This window comes from Lolium rigidum, chromosome 1 (genome assembly GCF_022539505.1).
Source record: "Lolium rigidum isolate FL_2022 chromosome 1, APGP_CSIRO_Lrig_0.1, whole genome shotgun sequence".
Classification (NCBI taxonomy): Eukaryota; Viridiplantae; Streptophyta; class Magnoliopsida; order Poales; family Poaceae; genus Lolium; species Lolium rigidum.
The window spans coordinates 25024536-25035442 of record NC_061508.1 but is presented as its reverse complement, the minus strand read 5'-3'; the positions used below and the strand labels follow the sequence as shown (position 1 = coordinate 25035442).

Below are 10907 nucleotides of genomic sequence, written 5' to 3'. Positions count from 1 at the left end.
CATCCTTGGTCCCTGTTGTATAGGTTCCTTGTTTCTATTTCCTCTGCCATGTATATGCTACTTGCCTACTTTGCTCTCCTGAAATAGCTGTTAAGATGAAAAACAAAAAACTTTATGGCATATTGACATGTAAAAATGTAAAACTGGTGGTGTGTTCATCGATCCTATCTGTTGCCTATTGCTATCACAGTGTAGAAAAAGGATTTAGATACTGGATTCCAAAGTCGCATCGAAGGATGTCGTAACCAATACTATTAAGATGTTGCTTTCGGAATTATTCATTGTAACATGTCAAGGAATGAGACAATACACAGCGATTCATTATAAAGATCTAAGAATCGAATAATGGTTTTCAGTATTTTAGTTTCTTTTATAGTGAATCTACTTGTTTATATGCTGAAAACTTAAAATATTTTTTTGACGAGTTAGCCTGAACTACTAAGGTTCAAACTACTAAACTTAAAAAAACTTAAAAAAACTACTAAACTTAAAACTTAACCCCCTCTCAATATTTTTTTGACGAGTTAGCCTGAACTACTAAACTTAAAAAAAACTTAACCCCCTCTCATCCTTGGACAACAGGTTCCCTCTCTTTTTTTCCCACTGCCTTGTATTTTGCAAATTTGCTCTCCTTATGATAATTGGAAGCAGCGCTGCTGCATTTCGTTAAAAAAAGCCTGAAAAACTAAGATATGTGTACTTTCTTATTAGACTTTATGACCTTTTTTGAAACTAATTCCGTGCAGGTTTCAAGAGCTCGTTCTTTGCAGCACCTGAACATTGGTGGGACTTTTATCACCGACGAATCACTCTATGCAGTTGCAAACAGTTGTGCAAATTTGAAGGTATGCATGTGTGTACATTTTTCTCCACATTCCCTAATCGCAACCTTCCTTTGTTTTTAACAAATATATCATGTACCACAAATTCATGAAGTAGGTTAGTAGTTGAACCAAACATGGAGCTAACCATCTTTATGTAAACATCACTCTCTCTTGACGGATATATATAGTTAAGTTCATGATTAGAGTGGGTATTTCTTACTGTTGAGCGACTTGCTTACACATTTTACGGCTAAGGCAAAAAGAACAATAAGATTTATTTGTGTATCTTACTGTAGTAGCAGGAATAAGCAATGAAGTAGGGTTGCACATCCATAATCTCCAGCACGATATATGGTTTTCAAAATAACCAATGAAACATATTTTTAATGGACTGGGTTGTCGGATGCGAGTTGTTCAAGTTCCAGTTGAAAACATAACTCAAACAAATAGTACGCAAACTTGTGGCTCCTTTTCTCGCAAAATGGACAAAGAGAAAATTTGAACAAGAATTAAGCACCACCAAGGAGTGAGAGTGGACAAAATCATACTAGAAAAACTTACTTATTGACAGCACATAGACTCTAATTTTTTAAATTATAAAAATACTTACATAGTTACACCTAAAATTGATAGTCTTGCAACTTTTTTTGCCAGCTTGTTGTTAAATTTATAGATTCTAGAACGTTCCCCCTATTTTGTACATATTTAAGAACTATAATGCAATAACAAATATAAATTAATATGTGAAATAGTGTGATACTTATTTTATTAGACTGAGTAAAATTAATTGTAAAAAATATATCCTTAAGCATGCCAACCTGGAAATAAAATAAAACGGTTATCCAAGAAAATAAACTTCATTATCACAAGAAAATGTATTTGCTAATAAAACTTAGAAATATATGAAATATATTATATATATTACCGTATAGAACAAGGGTTACATTGTTAACTTTGGTAATTATACCTAATAATAGTACTTAAGATAAAACATTGTAAGATGTACCATAATAAAGGCATACCTTTAGTGACGAGATGACTTATGTTGAGGTAAAAATGTTTAGTATAAACAGATAAGTTCACTTGATTTAACTCGTCTTGGTTGGAACAACGAAAAAATGACTATGGTCAGAATATGTTGGGAACTGGTATTGGAAAAACACTAATCGGAAAGGTAAAGAATAACAAAAGGAGTAGTATTCGATAAGGTAACAATCGCAAACTTTGTACATTATCAACATAGTCGTATCATCTCTTTCTTCTGCACAGACCAATGTTCACGTGCGCTATTATTTTGCATGCAAGATGATCGAATAAATGATGAAATAAGATTATGAAGATATTTCAAGTGCAACTTTCATTTCAACCCTAACTATACTTCAATAGTATTCTACAAAAACACAATAAATCTAACCGGGAAAGATCACATAAGAAATATAATTCATAATATAAGGGCGGCAAACTGTACATGATGTCAATGATGAGATGTATTTTTCTTTATTACCGACGAACTAGTGTTCATGATATTGTTGGTACATGTGCCCTTCGTTCCCTTGCAAGGTGTTGTGTACAAGTACTTCAAAGGCAAGAACAGTTTCTTTGACATAAATCTTTCAAGCGTATATTACGAATATCAAATGAAGACAATGAATGCAACTAATTTTCTATCCAAATAGTGTTTAATTTTGGTGGTAAAATATTCCAAATCACCTCAGTTTGGCAGATCGACCACTTTTTGGGCACTATATGCGAAGTACTCTAATGATAGTCATTTTCATAGTAACACAGTAAAAAGAAATGCACATGTCATATTTCAAACTTCGGTGGATTGCAATAGAGATATTGGGGAGAAGGCAACTTAACAATCCTAATAGCAATACAAATGGTTTGTGGATCATGGTTTGGTTTGAGAATCATGTATCATCTTTGTTGTGAAGGGCACCAATAATATATATATTTACCAAGTTTATTTTTCTTAAATCCTGAGCTTACCCCAATTCTTCAATAAACAAAGTTATATTTACTATATATATCATCGATTGATATTGTAATCTTCGGATGTATGATTAATCAACTCATGGCAAAGTTAAACATACATGATATACTAGAATCAGCGACTGGTTACAAAAATAAAGACATTGGAATTCAGACTGTGTAGTATGGAAAATTCAGATGTTCAAAAACAAAATGAGTACAGAAGTATCGACATTTTATTCGAAATGGGAGATCCCTCTGCATCGAATCTATGCACACAACCTTAATTTTATTGCATAGTTAATGGTATCAAAGTTTACATCTCAAGAATCACTCGAAGTTGCAACATGAATCATCTATCTAAACAAAGAACAGAAAAAGTCTATATCCATCTTGTAGACGTTTACAATGAAGCCAACCATTCTGGTTGAATATAGCACGTACAATCACCATCTTCCGATTACACCCAAAATTTATTGGTTCCCGCTGCTTCACGGGTAGAAGATAGGACCATATATGAATCGACAAATCTGCCCAGGTTGTGATAACCTGCAAAGTTGCGATCCAGTTAAAGACTACATCGTTTCGACAATTTGAAATTGTCCAAACTAAAACACAAAGTCCAACATGAATCATAGATTTTGTTTTCTTAACAATCCCATTTAGCCAGTTCCAAAAAAAAAATCAGTCACATTAGCTTGAGAGGGAATGTTAGACGTGAAATGCACTACTCTTCAAATAAGACCGGAGGATGGGTAAGATACAAAAAGATGTTCAATTGTTTCATGTGAATCAGAAAAGACACATTTTGTGCAGGTGTTCCCACGTCTATTGGCTAGATTATCTTAGGTAAGAAGCATCTTCTTATAGTGGTACGTTTATCCTCCACAGACATTTTTGAATAAACACAATTTGTCCATTCATTTAATCAGCATATATATAGACTTAAAAGAAAATAATACCCGCTCTAGTTAGGCACCATTCAAAAAAGCTACCCCATTAATCTACGCACCAAATTTATCCAAGTTTTTCCTTTATCTCCCATTAGAGCTCTTTTAAGTCCTATATTTAGTGGGTCTTGAGATAAAATACCATTGACTAAAACGTTTTTTATGTTGAGTGATATTATACATGGATGGGTATTGTAATGATTGTGGGGTATCACCCAGCCATGTTTTCTCCCCAAAACCGGCATGGATGTATTCACCACATCCAAACTAGACGAGGCTTAACAGAAACCATGCCATCAGTGTCGACGATGACGGAGCCATATTCGTGTATGCAACGCCGTCATGAAACATGTGGTTGCAGCTATCAGTACATGTTTAGAAAGTTCAGGTACGAAGTGAAGTGGATACTGAAAATGCGGATAATTTCCATGGACTTTGGACTTTGTTTCGCAGAGCATCATCCTGTGGAGCTGCCGCCACGTGACGGAGGCCGGGCTGGTGGCGCTGGTGAACAAGTGTCCGGAACTGGAGTGCATCAACGTCGGCGGCATGCGGGTGTCACCGGAGAGTTTCGCCGGCCTGCTCTCCATCAGCCCTGCTCTCCGCATCAGGTCCATTCCGCAGATTCTCAACACCAACGTCGTGCAGGTCGCATGAGCGAAGTTCGCTGCCCAGACCGTACATATTGTCCCATGGGATTCGTGGCGCTGTTGATTCCTCTCGTGTTTTGATGTGTTGTGCATATGTTGGCTTGTGTACATGTTACACTGAATAATAAATTGTATAAAATAGACATTACAGATACTCTGCAAAATGATCCTGTCTGTCCAGGAAGCAGCTGGATGCCATAAAGTTTACAGTGCCATTCATTTAATCAATTTGTGATCAGATCGGTTTGACAATAGTTTATTTGCTATTCCTGTTTAATTTTGTTGTGAGATTTTTGAGTAGTTCCTTGGCCGATCGTGATGGATGGTAGACAAGGAACAGGGGTTTCAGGCTCTCCGTGATTTCAGAGTAGTTCACTTGAAGTCTTGAACCTAGTTTCCGTCGAACAGCTTCAACGAAGAAAAAACCCTAGCGCTCTCGCGCCGCTCCCGCGAGCGGCCGGGAGCCCGTGGCGGCGCTCCTCCCCGACCCCTCTTCCCCTCCCCCTCCGTCTCACCAACGCCAGAGGGCGTCGCCGGGCGAAGCCCGCGCGGCGCCGGCGCCGGCGGGGCCCCCCTCTCCCTCGCGCGGTGGTGACGGCGCGGGCCGTCCGCTGCCGGTGACGGCGCCGCGCTGGGCGTCGGGCGTGGCGGCGCGGAGTTCCGGCGTCGGCGTGGAGACGGCGCACCCCTTGGCGTGCTCGCGGCGGTGGTTCCTCCCCGGAGCGACCTCGACGGCGGGCGGCGCGGCCTCTGCCCTGGTGGTCTGGTGGAGGCGACGGCGGCGCGGATGACGACCGGCGCGGCGGGATGTATGGCAGGCAGCGGCGGAGCGCCTGCTCGGGCTCGACGTGGAGGCCGCCTGGTGCGGTGGTGGCGGCTCCTTGGGCCTCCGCGGGTGCGGACCAAGGCAGGGGCCTGATCCCCTTCGAGCCGTCTTCGTCCCAGATCTGCTGGCGCCGACAGCCATGGGGGCTGAAGGTGGCCGGTTTCGCAGGTTCGGCTCGGATCTCCTCGCGTCTTGCTTCGGTGGTGCTGGTTGCGGCGGCCGGCCTGCGCCTTGGTTGGCGGTCGGTGGCCACTCGACGTTGCCCTTTGCTCTCCCCTAGGTTGTCAGTTTGCAGAGGTGGGACGCCGGGGCGGCGGCCCCGGACAGTGGGAGTTCTGCTGGTTGACGGGCGAGCCAGAGACTCGGGTGCTGGTCGGGAGCCTCGGCCGTGTGGACGGCGTGGTTCCGGCGAGCCACATGCTGTGTCAGCGGGGCGGATGTTGCTACGGCGGCGACCGCTCCCCTGTGTGGATGGGCAGAGTGCTATTGCCGGGGGAAACCCTTGCCCGTTTGGGCCACGACGGCGACGTCCGTGGACGTCGTTCCCTTGTTGAAGGCGTCGGTGTGGCGGCGCTCGTTTCAGCCACGACCTCCGGTGAAAACCCAAGATCTTTGGATCGGGCGGTAGCGACGCTTTGGCGGCGTGCTCTTCTTGAAGATGCCGCCTTGGAGTTCATGGCGTGTGGCTCTCCGTTGGTTGTGCGGCGGAGGTGCGGTGCCTCTTGGTGTTGGCTCTTCGTCTGGCGATCCTCGGCAAAGCTTGCTTCGTGCCCTTCCCTTGTCGAGCTTCCTTGGCGTTATTGTTCGGTTTGTGAGCAACGAGGGTTGGCACCCGGTGGTGGTCGGCTTCCGGTGGCGTTTCTGCGTCGGAGAAGTGTTGTTGAGGCGCGTGATACGTCTCCGACGTATCGATAATTTCTTATGTTACATGCTACATTATTGATGATATCTACATGTTTTATACACATTATATGTCGTATTTACGCATTTTCTGGAACTAACCTATTAACAAGATGCCGAAGAGCCGATTCATGCTTTCTGTTGTTTTTGGTTTCAGAAATCCTAGTAAGGAAATATTCTCGGAATTGGACGAAATGAACGCCCAGGGTCCTTTTTTGCACGAAGCTTCCAGAAGACCGAAGGGGAAAGGAAGTGGGGCCACGAGGCGCCGCCACAACAGGGCGGCGCGGCCCAGGCCCTGGCCGCGCCGGCCTGGTGTGTGGGGCCCTCGTGTGGCCCCCCACGTTGCCCTTCCGCCTACTTAAAGTCTTCGTCGCGAAACCCTCTGTACCGAGAGCCACGATACGGAAAACCTTCCAGAGACGCCGCCGCCGCGAATCCCATCTCGGGGGATTCAAGAGATCGCCTCCGGCACCCTGCCGGAGAGGGGAATCATCTCCCGGAGGACTCTTCATCGCCATGATCGCCTCCGGAGTGATGAGTGAGTAGTTCACCCCTGGACTATGGGTCCATAGCAGTAGCTAGATGGTCGTCTTCTCCTAATTGTGCTTCATTGTTGGATCTTGTGAGCTGCCTAACATGATCAAGATCATCTATCCGTAATACTATATGTTGTGTTTGTCGGGATCCGATGGATAGAGAATACTATGTTATGGTGATTATCAATCTATTATTTATGTGTTGTTTATGATCTTGCATGCTCTCCGTTATTAGTAGAGGCTCTGGCCAAGTTTTTGCTCTTAACTCCAAGAGGGAGTATTTATGCTCGATAGTGGGTTCATGCCTCCATTGATATCTGGGACAGTGACAGAAAGTTCTAAGGTTGTGGATGTGTTGTTGCCACTAGGGATAAAACATTGATGCTATGTCTAAGGATGTAGTTGTTGATTACATTACGCACCATACTTAATGCAATTGTCTATTGCTTGCAACTTAATACTGGAAGGGGTTCGGATGATAACCTGAAGGTGGACTTTTTAGGCATAGATGCATGCTGAATGGCGGTCTATGTACTTTGTCGTAATGCCCTGATTAAATCTCACTATATTTATCATATCATGTATATGCATTGTTATGCCCTTCTCTATTTGTCAATTGCCCGACTGTAATTTGTTCACCCAACATGCTTTTATCTTATGGGAGAGACACCTCTAGTGAACTGTGGACCCCGGTCCTATTCTTTACATCGCATACAATCTACTGCAATACTTGTTTTACTTGTTTTCTTCGCAAACAATCATCTTCCACACAATACGGTTAATCCTTTGTTACAGCAAGCCGGTGAGATTGACAACCTCACTGTTTCGTTGGGGCAAAATACTTTGGTTGTGTTGTGCAGGTTCCACGTTGGCGCCGGAATCCCTGGTGTTGCGCCGCATCACATTTTGCCACCATCAACCTTCAACGTGCTTCTTGGCTCCTACTGGTTCGATTAAACTTTGGTTTCATACTGAGGGAAACTTGCTACTGTGCGCATCATACCTTCAACTTGGGGTTCCCAACGGACGTGTACATCTACGCGTATCAAGCTAAATTTCTGGCGCCGTTGCCGGGGAGATCAAGACACGCTGCAAGGGGAGTCTCCACTTCCCAATCTCTTTACTTTGTTTTTGTCTTGCTTTATTTTATTTACTACTTTGTTTGCTGCACCTAAACAAAACACACACAAAAAATTAGTTGCTAGTTTTACTTTATTTACTGTCTTGCTCTCTTTATCAAAAACACAAAAAAATTAGTTACTTGCATTTACTTTATCTAGTTTGTTTTATTTTCCGTTGCTAAAATAAATACCCCTGAAAATACTAAGTTGTGTGACTTCACAAACACAAATAATAATGATTTCCTATGCACACCTATTGCTCCACCTGCTACTACAGCAGAATTCTTTGAAATTAAACCTGCTTTACTGAACCTGGTTATGAGAGATCAATTTTCTGGTGTTAGTTCCGATGATGCTGCTGCCCATCTTAATAATTTTGTTGAACTTTGTGAAATGCAAAAGTATAAGGATGTAGATGGTGATATTATTAAATTGAAATTGTTTCCTTTCTCATTAAGAGGAAGAGCTAAAGATTGGCTGCTATCTTTGCCTAAGAATAGTATTGATTCATGGACTAAATGTAAGGATGCTTTTATTGGTAGATATTATCCTCCCGCTAAAATTATATCTTTGAGAAGTAGCATAATGAATTTTAAGCAATTAGATACTGAACATGTTGCTCAAGCATGGGAGAGAATGAAATCTTTGGTAAAGAATTGCCCAACCCATGGACTGACTACTTGGATGATCATCCAAACCTTCTATGCAGGACTAAATTTTTCTTCGCGGAATTTATTGGATTCAACTGCTGGAGGTACCTTTATGTCCATCACTTTGGGGGCGGCTACAAAGCTTCTTGATGATATGATGATAAATTACTCTGAATGGCACACGGAAAGAGCTCCACAAGGTAAGAAGGTAAATTCTGTTGAAGAAACCTCTTCCTTGAGTGATAAAATTGATGTAATTATGTCTATGCTTGTGAATGGTAGATCTAATGTTGATCCAAATAATGTTCTTTTAGCTTCATTGGTTGCTCAAGAAGAAAATGTTGATGTGAATTTCATTAAAAATAATAATTTCAACAACAATGCTTATAGGAACAACTCTGGTAATAACTATAGGCCATATCCTGCTAGTGGTAATGATTATGGTAATTCTTATGGTAGATATGAGGAAAAGATGCTAGAAATTGAAAGATCCACTAAAAACTTTATGCAATCACAATATGAGCAAAATCAATTGTTTACTAAAACTATGAATGAACAATCTACCTTGTTGAAAAATATAGGAAATCAACTTGAAAACTTGAATAGGGAGATTTACAGTCCGCAAACTAAAATTTCAAATGCCGAAACCCGAATCTCATACATGTCCGCATCACAATCCTCTTTAATTAATAAAATGGCTGCTAAACCTGAGGATACTGATAATAAGATTACTACTACAGCAAATGCCATCCAAGTTAGAATTAATGAGAATATAAGATTAATGGCTGAATTGCGTGCTAGGTGGGATAGAGAAGAAAATGAAAAACTAGCCAAAGAGAATAATGTAGCTAAAGTTTGGACTATTACCACCATTAGTAATGATAATGATTCACATGTTGCTGCACCTCCTACTATCAATGGTAAAATAATTGGTGTTGGCAATGTTTCTACTCCTAGTGCAAAGCGTACAAAGCCGCTCGAAATTGCTAAAGCTATCTGAAGCTGCTTGTGGTAAAACTGCTGAAATTTTTTCCAACCTTGGGGACAATAATCTCATTGTTGTAGCTCATAATGATTTAGATTTTGATGATTGCCACATCTCTGAAGTTATAAAGTTCTTACAAAAACTTGCTAAAAGTCCTAATGCTAGTGCTGTAAATTTGGCCTTTACAAAACATATTACGAATGCTCTCATAAAAGCTAGAGAAGAGAAACTAAAACTTGAAACTTCTATTCCTAGAAAGCTAGAAGATGGTTGGGAGCCCATCATTAAAATGAAATTCAATGACTTTGAATGTAATTCTTTATGTGATCTTGGTGCAAGTATTTACGTTATGCCTAAAAAGATTTATGATATGCTTGACTTGCCACCATTGAAGAATTGTTATTTGGATGTTAATCTTGCCGAAAATGTTAAAAAGAAACCTTTGGGGAGGATTGATAATGTGAGCATTACGGTTAACAATAACCTTGTCCCCGTTGATTTTGTTGTCTTGGATATTGAATGCAATGCATCTTGTCCTATTGTGTTAGGAAGACCTTTTCTTCGAACCGTCGGTGTTGTTATTGATATGAGGGAAGGTAATATTAAATATCAATTTCCTCTCAAGAAAGGTATGGAACACTTCCCTAGAAAGAGAATGAAGTTGCCTTTTGATTCTATTATTAGAACAAGTTATGATGTTGATGCTTCTACTCTTGATGTTACTTGATTTGCACTTTCTGCGCCTAGCTGAAAGGCGTTAAAGAAAAGCGCTTATGGGAGACAACCCATGTTTTTACTACAGTACTTTTTTTTATATTTGAGTCTTGGAAGTTGTTTACTACTGTAGCAACCTCTCCTTATCATGTTTTTTTGTGCCAAGTAAAGTTTCTATGCTAAAGTTGATGTTATATTCGTGATCGCTGTGCAGAAACAGCATTGCTGTCTGTCACGAATTCTGGCATAAGTCTCTGTAGAAAATTCGAAAAAATCTGCAAAATTACGAGCGTGATCCTCAGATATGTACGCAACTTTCATTAGTTTTGAGTTTTTCCATTTGAGCAAGTCTAGTGCCCCTTTCAGGTTCGTCTTTACGGACTGTTCTGTTTTTGACAGATTCTGCCTTTTATTTCGCGTTGCCGTATTTGCTATGTTGGATGAATTTCTTTGATCCATTAATGTCCAGTAGCTTTGTGCAATGTCCAGAAGTGTTAAGAATGATTGTGTCACCTCTGAATATGTGAATTTTTAATTGTGCACTAACCCTCTAATGAGTTTGCTTGAAGTTTGGTGTGAAGGAAGTTTTCAAGGGTCAAGAGAGGAGTATGATATACTATGATCAAGAGGAGTGAAAGCTCTAAGCTTGGGGATGCCCCCGTGGTTCATCCCTACATATTTTAAGAAGACTCAAGCGTCTAAGGTTGGGGATGCTCAAGGCATCCCCTTCTTCATCGACAACATCATCAGGTTCCTCCCCTGAAACTATATTTT

The 10907-nt window shown here is 41.3% G+C and overlaps 1 protein-coding gene across 1 annotated transcript; it reads left to right on the top strand.

The window, feature by feature from the left end:
• The first annotated feature begins 701 nt into the window (after positions 1-701).
• LOC124685086 (F-box protein At5g67140-like) lies at positions 702-4652 on the top strand. The gene is made up of 2 exons (XM_047219389.1): positions 702-845; positions 4202-4652. The coding sequence occupies exons 1-2, from the start codon at positions 717-719 to the stop codon at positions 4403-4405; spliced, it is 333 nt and encodes a 110-aa protein (XP_047075345.1). The 5' UTR covers positions 702-716; the 3' UTR covers positions 4406-4652.
• Positions 4653-10907: the final 6255 nt, after the last annotated feature.

Excerpts from the sequence above, each read along its gene's own strand:
- LOC124685086 (XM_047219389.1), top strand. The coding sequence starts at position 717 with ATGACCTTTTTTGAAACTAATTCCGTGCAGGTTTCAAGAGCTCGTTCT. Across the intron at positions 846-4,201 it reads ACAGTTGTGCAAATTTGAAG|AGCATCATCCTGTGGAGCTG; the intron begins GTATGCATGTGT and ends TTTGTTTCGCAG.